At 42.5% G+C, this 11,062-nt stretch overlaps 2 protein-coding genes across 5 annotated transcripts in view; one reads left to right on the plus strand and one right to left on the minus strand.

Moving 5' to 3' along the window:
- Window positions 1-7,370, plus strand: part of LOC126381944 (E3 ubiquitin-protein ligase TRIP12) — a 54,465-nt gene extending 47,095 nt beyond the window's left edge. For all 3 annotated transcript variants that reach the window (XM_050031534.1, XM_050031536.1, XM_050031535.1), the window contains exons 30-41: window positions 335-487; window positions 777-988; window positions 1,769-1,860; window positions 2,599-2,833; window positions 3,128-3,265; window positions 3,767-3,888; window positions 4,517-4,715; window positions 4,981-5,169; window positions 5,558-5,726; window positions 6,121-6,237; window positions 6,338-6,517; window positions 6,606-7,370. In XM_050031534.1, coding sequence (XP_049887491.1) covers window positions 335-487; window positions 777-988; window positions 1,769-1,860; window positions 2,599-2,833; window positions 3,128-3,265; window positions 3,767-3,888; window positions 4,517-4,715; window positions 4,981-5,169; window positions 5,558-5,726; window positions 6,121-6,237; window positions 6,338-6,517; window positions 6,606-6,802 — 2,003 coding nt within the window. In that variant the 3' untranslated portion in view covers window positions 6,803-7,370. The remainder of the gene's footprint in view (window positions 1-334; window positions 488-776; window positions 989-1,768; window positions 1,861-2,598; window positions 2,834-3,127; window positions 3,266-3,766; window positions 3,889-4,516; window positions 4,716-4,980; window positions 5,170-5,557; window positions 5,727-6,120; window positions 6,238-6,337; window positions 6,518-6,605) is intronic.
- A 169-nt stretch (window positions 7,371-7,539) lies between these two features.
- Window positions 7,540-9,075, minus strand: LOC126381946 (transmembrane protein 256 homolog). Of its 2 annotated transcripts, none has more exons than XM_050031542.1 (3): window positions 8,938-9,075; window positions 8,462-8,737; window positions 7,540-8,128 (listed from the first exon to the last, which is right to left on the minus strand). In XM_050031542.1, exons 2-3 carry the CDS (start codon window positions 8,681-8,683, stop codon window positions 7,985-7,987), a joined length of 366 nt encoding a protein of 121 aa, XP_049887499.1. In that variant the 5' UTR covers window positions 8,684-8,737; window positions 8,938-9,075; the 3' UTR covers window positions 7,540-7,984. The 2 variants fall into 2 exon arrangements, with proteins under 2 accessions (XP_049887499.1, XP_049887498.1); XM_050031541.1 differs by having other exon boundaries at window positions 8,864-9,043.
- Window positions 9,076-11,062: the final 1,987 nt, after the last annotated feature.

The raw sequence follows: 11,062 nt of genomic DNA on the forward strand, positions 1-11,062 counted from the left end.
TTTTGTTTTTTTTAAATTATTATCAGTTCTATACTTTTGCGATGGAAAATTTTACTCGATATTAACTCTGAATCATGGTCTGAATCGTACTCCCTCAGTATTCGTTACGGTGTCACTAACACTCATATGTACTTGTATGGCTACCTGTGCGTACTTGTACGGGTGGTAAGAATACTGAGGGAGAGATTTATGAAAATTAGTGTTTTTTAAGATTATTTTCAGCTCCATACTTTTGCGACGGAGAATTCTACTTGACGCATCCGTTAAAGTTCTCGTTACGATGTCACTAACACAGCATAATGCTCTTAAAATGTACATTATAATGTATCCACAGCGAACGCGGGCATCTGGGTGCAGACCCACACGATCTACTACCGCGCCGTGGAGGCCGTGGAGCCGCCGCGCGCCGACGCCACCTCCACCAGGAAGGGCAAGGGACAGCCCACCAAGTTGTCTTCCCGGCGGAAACCTGATCTCTTGTGGAACGGTACGTTTATCATTATTATAAGTACTGTAAAGTTAACTCGATTTTTAGGTAATGTAAATTCATTGTAAAGGTTAAATCCAAGGTTGAAGTGACAGACGTGAGGCAACGTGACAGCACGACTTTAATATGCACCACACAGACGGTGTTCCAACAAAGCTTTTTCGTCCTAAAAGGAAAATTTGAGACTAGCACTCGTATCTGAAACGTGACGAATGAGTGAGTTAGTCAGTGAAGTTTCGCTTTTATGTATATAGATTTGTAGGGAGTAACCTGTAAGTTGTGTTGCCAGAGGGCATAGTGCCGAGCCGGGAGTCCCCGCTGGTGGGGATCCTGCGGTCAGCGCTGGTGTCGGGCGGCGAGGTGCGCGACGCGTCGCTGCCGGCGCTGGGCGTGCTGCGCGCGCTGCACGCGCTGTCGCGGCACTGGCCCTCGCTGTACCGCGCCGCCTGCCTGCCCGACCACCGCCCGCTCGTGCCGCACGCCGACTTCGTCAACGCCAAGGTCACTACTATACTCAAACAAAATGCATGTACGAACAACATAAAATCGATCTTCGTCGATTAGTTACACAAATACATACGTAACATCACGCCTATTTCCCGTTGGGGTAGGCAGAGACCACGGAATGCCACTTACTACATGATGCATGCGTGAAGTCCTTGATGTGAGAAGAAGAAGCGAAAGTGGTGTGTCAGGATGTCAGTATTGTAATAAGTGGATTAGTTCAAATGAGTTATTAAACCAGTGCAGTTAACACTGACGGAATTCATGGGGTTTATACTCATTATAATATAACTCGTCAATCGGCAGTATTATATGTCCACCTACACCATCTTATTTCTTATAAGAACGGCAAACGATCTGACGCAGTCTGATTCCCCCCTCATTATAAACTTGGAATCTTCAAAGCTAGAGCACATTTACTAAGTAATTGTGCCATTGGTCCCGGTTATTACTTACTTATGTAAGTTCGTAGTCGTTACATGAGTCATGTCAGGGGCATAGGCGACTCAATAATAACCCTGACACCAGGGTTGATGGGGTTGGTAATCCACCTCACAACCCACACGATAGAAGAAGATTGTGTAACTCTACTATGTCCGTTCTTATGTCTTCTGCTCTTCGGCGCTCTTTTCATTGTTAATTAGTTATCTATAGTGTATGGGACGTACCTAGTCTGCCATTTATGGTCAGTCACATCTCTAGCGCGAACATACCGACGCGTTTCAACGTTTGCCTAATATTAACTTTTATTACAATGGAAACTTTGTTCATTTGCAGCTCGCGGCTAAAGCAAACCGACAGTTACAAGATCCTCTTGTTATTATGACTGGAAATCTCCCACCTTGGCTCAAGAAGATTGCTTATGCCTGGTAAGTTACAACATTTATGCTCATTAATTAAATGCTCAATGGTTTTTCCGGTAAATATTAGGTAGCTTTTATGAGTACAATTGGGTGTACTACGTTCAAGATACATTTTGAAATTCTGACTACTAAATAAGGACAGATCTAAAACTAGTGAAAAACTTTTTCTATTTAACTTATTTACGAATTATAATCAAGAAAACGTAGTAATAAATCCGTCATTGCCCGTCATTTTATCACGTTTTTCTATTACGTCACAGTATGCGTTTTCATAACAATTCCGTAGTAATTTCGTGTTTTGACGTTTAGTAAAAAGTAACTGATTTGAACCTTAACCAACTTTAAGGTATATGCTCTACAAACTGTGCCTCATGCAGTATTATCAATATAGATTTCAGTATCATCACTGACATTCCATAAACAAATATACTCACACTCGCTGAGTTTTTCTAAAAGTGTCCGAACCCTGTTCTAAATACGTATACATTAAGTTACGTAGATAGTTCAAGACCGTTCGCTCAAATTGTTATAGCTGTTGAAATAAAGTGCAATATCGGTTGTACAGTGTCGTTACACACCGTCGCTTGTGACAAGATGCGCGAAGACACTTTTACAGAGATTGGTTTTCTATTTGTTATACGAGGTGTATGAGAATCACGGATTGTTGATTTGAAATTTGCAGCTTTATGAAATATTTGAAAACGTTCATTATTAATTTACAACATTATGCATGATTACTTGCAGCCCATTCATCTTCCCGTTCGAGTGCCGCCACCTGCTGTTCTACGTGGTGTCGTTCGACCGCGACCGCGCGCTGCAGCGGCTGCTGGAGGCGGGCGGCGAGCGCGGCGGCGCGGCGGCCGCGGGCGCCGACGCCGAGCGCGTGGCGCCGCGCCTCGACCGGCGCAAGCGCACCGTGCAGCGCCACAACGTGCTGCGCCAGGCCGAACATGTCATGCACGAGTTCGCGCACTCCAAGGTGACTATCAAACAACCGTACCCCAGTACTAATGGGTTAAACTCTCTCACCCCTCCAAATAACATAAGCCCCATGCATCAATGCCTAATCAATGACTTCTCGACTTGCATAGTTTATACGTTAACTCGACAACTCTTCAACCGTGGACAATACAATGTAAAAAAATAGATTTAAAACACTTTTGACATTTAAATTGTGTTCTGCTGACTTTAGTACACAATTTCTAAGAACTTTCCGTCACTAGTTATGCTTTCACAATATTTACCTTTTAGTAACTCATAACAACTTTTACAGGCCCTACTAGAGATCCAGTACGAGAACGAGGTGGGCACGGGGCTGGGCCCCACGCTGGAGTTCTACGCGCTCGTGTCGCAGGAGCTGCAGCGCGCCGACCTCGACCTCTGGCACGGCAGCGAGAACTTCAAGCAGAAGGTACTTATCTGAACTACTTATGGCTGGCCGGCTGGGCCCCACGTTGCAGTGTTGGACACACGTTGAAGCAATTCATCTGAAAAAGCTATATTGCTATTTCACATTGCGCACTTACTTTTATATGTCGCTTCTGTAAAAAAACTAGATCTATTAAATGATCAACGTAGGTAAAAGGACCTCTGTGAAAATGGCATAACGCTGGGGAATGTGAAAATATTTTCTCGTATAACGATAGGTAATTACACGATTTTAAATTATTAACAACATCCGCTATAGTCTACCCCTCTAGAGGTGTTCAATAATCAGAGAAACACAAAAAGACACATAAAAATCACTACCACATAAAGTCATTGCCACAACCAACATTTCAAAGAAAAAAAAAGGAGTAATATTTAATATCAGATGAAAGCTAGGGAAATGATGATGATATAAGTTATATAAGCACCAACCGTATTCACTCGAAGAACTTCCCAAAAATTATCCCAGTCTTATGTCCAACAGCCGACGTCCTTCGCCGGGGAGATCGTCAAGAGCCAGCCGCCAGTGGTGACCGACCGCTCATCAGACGCGGCCGCACGTCTCGCCTCCTCCGTGCGTGACGCGCTCAACCTCGACGAGGAAAGGTAGATAATAGTTTTTTTACTGGACGCCGTCATAAACGGAGCGGTACGATATTTTGGTTTGTGGGATAGAGAGGGAAAGTAGCCCGGATGATTCTTACTATAGACGCACATATATAAATAACAAACAGCCTACATCCGTCCCGCTCCTAAGCACATGCCTCCCCTCCTTCAATCGTAGGTGGCATAGAGCATACTCCATCATGTTACTCCAATGCAAGTCGGTGGAGGTGTTTTAGCAGGTAGTCCAGACCAACGACTTAACATGCCTTCCAAAACGTCAACATCTTACACAAACAAATAAATACATAATTTAATAACAAGACGAACACTTATGAATGATGAAATATAATTGGGAAGTTTCTTAGGTCAAAGATAAATTATGGAATTCTGATTACTAATTTCTATTTAACTTATTTATGAATTTTACTCAAGAAAAACACAATAATAAGTGCGACATTTTGTCACGTTTTTCTATGACGTCATAAGTTGCTTTTTCATACAAATTCCATAGTAATTTCGTGTTTTGACGTTTAGTAAAAAGTTATTTGACTAGTAGGAAACTACCCTACTGACACCATTTCAAATGATGTGATTATGAAGTTATTGACCCCTTGTTTGTTTTGTGAAGGTCACCAGAGCCTTCCGATTTAGAGAAGGAAACGTCAATCCCGTCCCCGGCGCCGGACGCGACGTACGTGACCTGGCCTTGCGGACTGTTCCCGCAGGCGATCGGCCGCAACGCGCGCGCCTCGCACCTCTCAAGGGTCAAAGCGAAGTTCCGCTTCCTTGGGAAATTCATGGCCAAAGCTGTTATGGACTCGAGGATGGTAAGTTTCTTAGTTTCAGAGTCTACTAACTTTTACGGCAATTTACTTGTGAGTCATGTAGTCTGATAGATTGTTTACGTAATTATAAAGGTTTGGGATGTTGCTTGGGATTTTGTCAATCTTTGTTAATCGAATAAATAATAGTCTATCTACGTTCTGTATATAGTAAACTCATAAGTAATCAGAAGATAAATTGCTACTTTTGATTTGAAGTTAGTTAGTAGATACATGTGGTAGTATTGATCGCTAACGTTCCTTGTGGCAGGTTGACATCCCCCTGTCAGTGACGATGTACCGGTGGGCGGTGAGCGAGGACCGCTGGCTGTCGCTGTCGGACGTGCGGCACGTGGCGCCCGAGCTGTGGCGCTCGCTGTGCCGGCTGCGCCGCGTGGCCGACCGCGCCGCCACCATCGCCGCCGACACCCGTCACACGCCCGACCAGAAGCAACACATGGTAATCACTTTGAATCACATACATGCCCACGAGATAGGTGAATGAATGGATGACCGAGCGAGTGAGGATATGGGGTTATGATTAATTAAATTATAGCAATGCCTGGTCTTATATTAAAAAGTTTCTTGTAATTTTTTCTCCTCTGCCATAACGTCTCCTTAGCCATGAATAAATGATTTTAGTAAGATAAGATGGTCACAAGCAAAGCTTTCTAACGGCGCTCATACACTACGGTAAACTGTGTTAGGGCTGAAAGCGACAAGTCGTCGACAACTGGCAGCCATATTTATTTCGTCTTCCAAATAAGTTATATTGAAAACGTGGTATTGAACGTAAGTTCAAATTGTATTAGTGTATCTCCGCCCTCACTGTACTACTGTTCACCCAGATAAGCGCCCTGGAGCTGGACGGTTGCCCCATCGAAGAGCTCGGGCTGGACTTCATTCTCCCGGGCGACGGCTGCACGGAGCTGCGGCGCGGCGGCCGCGACACGCCCGTCACGCCGCACAACCTGCACAACTACATCGCACTCGTCACGCACTGGCTGCTCTATGAAGGTAAATATTGAAACAAAGAAGCATTTACTATCTCATATTGTTACCAGAGGACATTCTGTATCGACGCTGATTATTTCTCAAAATGTTCCCGGTTTTAACACGGGGCGACATCGATCGATTAGGAACGTCACTAAATTTTGCCACATCACTAATTTTCACGTTTGACAGTTTTATCCGAGTTCTATATCCTGCCGTGCATTGAAGTTGAAATATATATCAGTGGTACAGTCCCAGTTGTTTAAAAAAATACATGGAAAAGTGTATCTGGGATATTCTAAATATGTATGTATTGATGATACCAGCTCGACAAGGTCTTAGCTGCATTACCAGTACTCAAACTTTTAGTTAAAATTATATTTTAGGACTTTCCTAATACAAGTCTGATGTTTTGCAGGTGTTGCCAAACAGATGGAAGCCTTCAGAGAAGGATTTGAATCGGTATTTCCATTGGCCAACCTCAAGATATTCTATCCTGAAGAGCTGGAGCAAGTGTTCTGCGGCAGTCCTTCAGGTAAGACACGTTCATTCTCAATACTAAATAAGAAAATAAGATATGCCATTATTTGTAAATTGACTGTATAAGACTTTATTAAAAAAAAATGTGTTTGCAGGCGGGCGGGAGCAGCGCTGGGAGGCTCGCATGCTGTCGGAGTGCATCCGGCCGGACCACGGGTACACGGCGGAGTCGCGCGCCATCCGCATGCTCGTCGACATCCTCGCCTCCTACACGCGCGACGAGCAGCGCCTCTTTTTGCAGTTCGTTACCGGCAGCCCACGCCTGCCCACTGGAGGTAAGGCTCCGATGCCCATTCGAACCACTAGGAAACATTTATTATTTTATTTATACAATCAGACTATAATACGCAATTTGCCCGACAGGATTCAAAGCTCTGAACCCGCCGCTGACGGTGGTGCGCAAGTCGCTGGAGTCGTCGCTGGACCCCGACGAGTACCTGCCGTCGGTGATGACGTGCGTCAACTACCTTAAGCTGCCGGACTACTCGAGCGCGGAGGTGATGCGCGCCAAGCTGCGGCTGGCCGCCTCCGAGGGGCAGCACTCGTTCCACCTGTCGTGAGCTGGCGTCGGCCCGCTCGCTTGTGTGGTGTGACCCTCGGTTAGTGATATATCTATAGTCGACGTCGTGCCGGCGCGCCCGCTCCGGACCCTGCTGTTTATGTGCAATCAGAGTGATTTATTTCAACAATGTGACAGACACTCAAAAGTGCTGTGCGTTTTAACATTTTGTTTTCTCTTTGGATTATTTTTAGATTACAGAAATATGTTTATAATTATATTTTGTGTTAATTTAATGTGATAGCTTTGTATATTTGTTTATCGAAAGAGAGTGCTAGCTCTCGGTCTAGTATAACGGCGACAGTGTCGGAGCCCCGCGCGCCCCGGCCGGGCCGCCGCCTGCGCTGCCACCATTGTTATATATAAAAATTACATTACTACCTAAAAATAAGCTATATTTGAAGGACCATACAAAATCTCCTTCGAGAGTCCTATGATTTAAATAGCATTTATTACCAAACGGTGTACGTTTTCGATTAACATTTAAGTATCATTGATGGAGTAAAGAAAAGTGCAAAATTGAATATGTAACGATTTCAATAAAACATGTAAACATAAATATGATCAAATCTTGTGTTTTATTTTATTCTCTTCGTCTTTTCAATCTAGGAATATCATAAAGGCATGATTGTTGTCATAAATATCACCAATACGTCCGTCCAATACTCACATTCCATCTGTTGACAACAATGTGGGGATGTCTGTACCCAAATAAAGGACATGTTCAATAAAAGATAATTTTCCACAACTATTAACATTGTATTAGAAACAAAACTGCCACCAACTTTGTCACCAAAATATTCGTATTTCACCACTACATTGAAACAATAGTTTATACAGCTTAACTACAAGAATATGAATATTCTAATGTGCATGTGAAAATAAGTATAAATATTTGACACATGAGTAAATTGTATCACTTAAAAGAACAACTCAAAGATAGCTAGCTGACTTCCAGTCCTTGAAATTGTTCGTTATTCATAAATAAAAATAAATTACAACTGTAACATACTTCTGTAACAGCTATTTGATACATATCACACTTATGATAAAACACTACTTATATTATGTAAACATACAGTCACATCTACATGATACAACATGATAGTAAGAGACTGGAATGAACTTAAAATCCATTTCATCTTTATCTAAGAATTACACTCTGAACATGAGAGAATTGAGCTTATAGTACCATTGCAATCCAGCCGAGGATCAGACAGGATCCCCCGATCGGAGTGAGCCGTCTAAAACTGCGGTCTCCAGTGAAAGCGTGATAGTAGCATGTTCCACAGAAAAGTCCCATACCAGCCAGGAAGAATGCACCAGCCTGTAAATAGATTGTTTCTTCATGTTAAATTTAATTAAATATTAGTCAGTAGTACACGAAAGCTTACCCAAAAAGCATTATTACTGTAATCAATTGTTGTAACTTTACAAGAAAACAACTACTACTTTCAAATTATTGCATTCCCCATAATACCTATTTTGTACTTTTTCAAGACTAATATACTTAACTCATCATAATATATTGATGCAATTTAATTGTTTACTTCATAAGTCATCATCATCACAGCAATCAATTCTTATGATGTTAGAATCCAAGTAAATTAATTTGAACTTGCTTGTATGTATAGCATAATCAATAGCATAAAATACTCACGACAACTGGCCGCCTGCACAGCGGCACAGTAACGAGGGCTAGGGTGTGGAGGAAATGGAAACGATTTGCAGTTTCAAAGATCTTTCTGAGGTCCTCTTTGGTGTCTGTCTCGGGAAAGGTCCGGTGTGCACCCATGGCCCCTAGGACCACGGCTGTGGCCCCGCTGAGCCCCGCGAGTCGCACCCACGGGCCTGTCTCCTGCGCTAACTCCCACAACGGCATTTTCACTATGATTGGAGCTGGAGGTGCTGAGATTGACTTAGACTTAAAAACGCCCTGTAGAAATACATTGATTAAAAAACTAGAAGAAACAATGGCTAAATGAAAATTAAGCAACTGCAGGTAATCGTAAGTAAAGTGATAAGAAACGGAACTACGAATCAACCATGAAGCGACACTTACGATTTGGCGTAATAAATTCATAGCTCCGTCCGTCACCGCATTTAACATAAGAGTATCGGCAAGATTTACCATACCTTTTGGTTTATATATAAAACGTAGAAAATAAAATTGAGATAAGAAAAACAGCAAAAATCTTATGACAGGGTATCGCGATAAAACAATAAAAGAACGAATGATTTATTGAACGATATAGTGACATTGACATTTCGATTCATCTTCTTTTTTTCTTTGGCCCATATAAGGGACAGGCTAGGACAGGCTAAGACAAAGGCTAATTTTTTTTTTTTGTTTTGGTTTTCCCCGAAGGGTAAGGCAAAGGGAACTATGCCCATACAGCCATGTCTTACGTATTTTTTTTTCTTGATGATTAATGAAATGATGAAAGGTGATGAATGATGATGATGAAACCTAAGCCCCCACCCTCGGAGTAGACTCCTACTCCGAACCCCAAACGAATTAACTCAAAAGTCCGCATAAACTTTTGAGTTATGAAGCGGCTTCCCGACACGAAGCGAAAATAGGCAGATACACTTTGTTTATTGAATACTCCAATATAATAACACTCGCGAATGTCTTCTGACTAACTTAATGCGATCATTAACCACAAAAAACCACTTCGTATTAATTATTTAGATTACTCAATGAAGAAAGCAACTGTCCCGTTCCCGTTTCCCGCCGAAAAGCCCAGACAAAGGCTAAGATCATAATGCTATCTGTCGTCAGACACTTCATTCTCATAATGGCACACATTGTAACTATTGAACATAACATCCATTTGCAATTCATTGCTTGCTGGACATTACAGATGTAAAAGTTCCGCAAAGAATGACCGAGAAATAGTGCAAATACTAAGTATATTATTAAATCGCAAATGTTTTTTGTCTCCTTTAAACGTCTTTATTTAGTAATTAGAATTTCATCATAATACACTTCTCATCAAAAAAATCGAAACACTTCCGTTTTCATTGTTTCTGTCCGAATTTAACACAAAAAAGAATTCATACGATGAAAAAAAATACATAAATGTATAGCTGGCAGTTTGGCCATTACAGTAATAAGCGAAAATTCTAAATTCAAAATTAGAATTTCATTTGTTTATCTTATAAACGAAATGAATCACTGTTTTGAGACAAATGTGTGTTTAGGGTTGGAGTACATTTAGCGTTTAAAAACTAAAAATTGGCGCCTATCCTTAAACTTTTTGTTTTTTATTTCAATACTGTGACTTTGGGACGTCTGAAAAAAGGTTTTTTTTCTAAAACGTATGGATACTTCGCCCACAGAAGCCGCCCAAGTTGTGGCATTGCTGGATTCTGGCCTTAGTCAGCGTGTTGTGGCTGCAAGACTGCATCTAAGCCTGTCATCTGTTCATAGAGTCTATAAACGTTATCGGGAGACTGGTTTGTTCACGCGCCGTTCAGGATCTGGCAGGAATCGGGTCACTTCTGAGCGAGATGATCGATTTATTGTAACAACTTCTTTAAGAAATCGACGCCTTAACGCTTTTCAACTGCAGCAGCGGCTTCGTGTTGTACGAAGGGTGGCTGTAAGTGACTCTACAATTAGAAGAAGGTTGAAGGATCGTGGACTGGTACCGCATAAGCCAGCAAATGGGCCGAAATTAACTGCAGACCATCGAAGAGCGCGCCTTAACTTTGCACGTGAGCACCTAAATTGGTCATACCTACAGTGGAGCAAAGTTCTCTTTTCTGATGAGTGTAAAATTATGCTGTATGGTAACGACGGAAGGAACAAGGTCTACAGAAGAGACGGAGAACGCTATGCACAATGCTGCATTGAAGAAAAGGTCAGCTATGGTGGCGGTTCGTGGACGGTTTGGGGAGGAATCAGCGCCGACGGTAAGACAGAGCTTGCTTTCGTGTCTGGGCCACGTCTGCCTGCACTAAACTGTCATCGGTACGTCGAAGAGTGTCTCGAGCCTCATGTGATGCCCTATGCACATTTTATTGGCAACGGCTTCATATTCATGCACGACAATGCTAGGGCTCACACCGCGGGCGTCGTACGAGATTATCTTAACGAAGTCGATATCTCTATTATGGAATGGCCAGCAAGAAGCCCGGACATGAATCCCATTGAACATCTGTGGGATGAATTAAAGAGACGAATTCGAGCAAGAGATCCTGCCCCAGAAACACTTAGCCAGCTGCAAGATGCAATCCAAGAGGAATGGGACAA

This window comes from Pectinophora gossypiella, chromosome 3 (genome assembly GCF_024362695.1).
Source record: "Pectinophora gossypiella chromosome 3, ilPecGoss1.1, whole genome shotgun sequence".
NCBI lineage: Eukaryota > Metazoa > Arthropoda > Insecta > Lepidoptera > Gelechiidae > Pectinophora > Pectinophora gossypiella.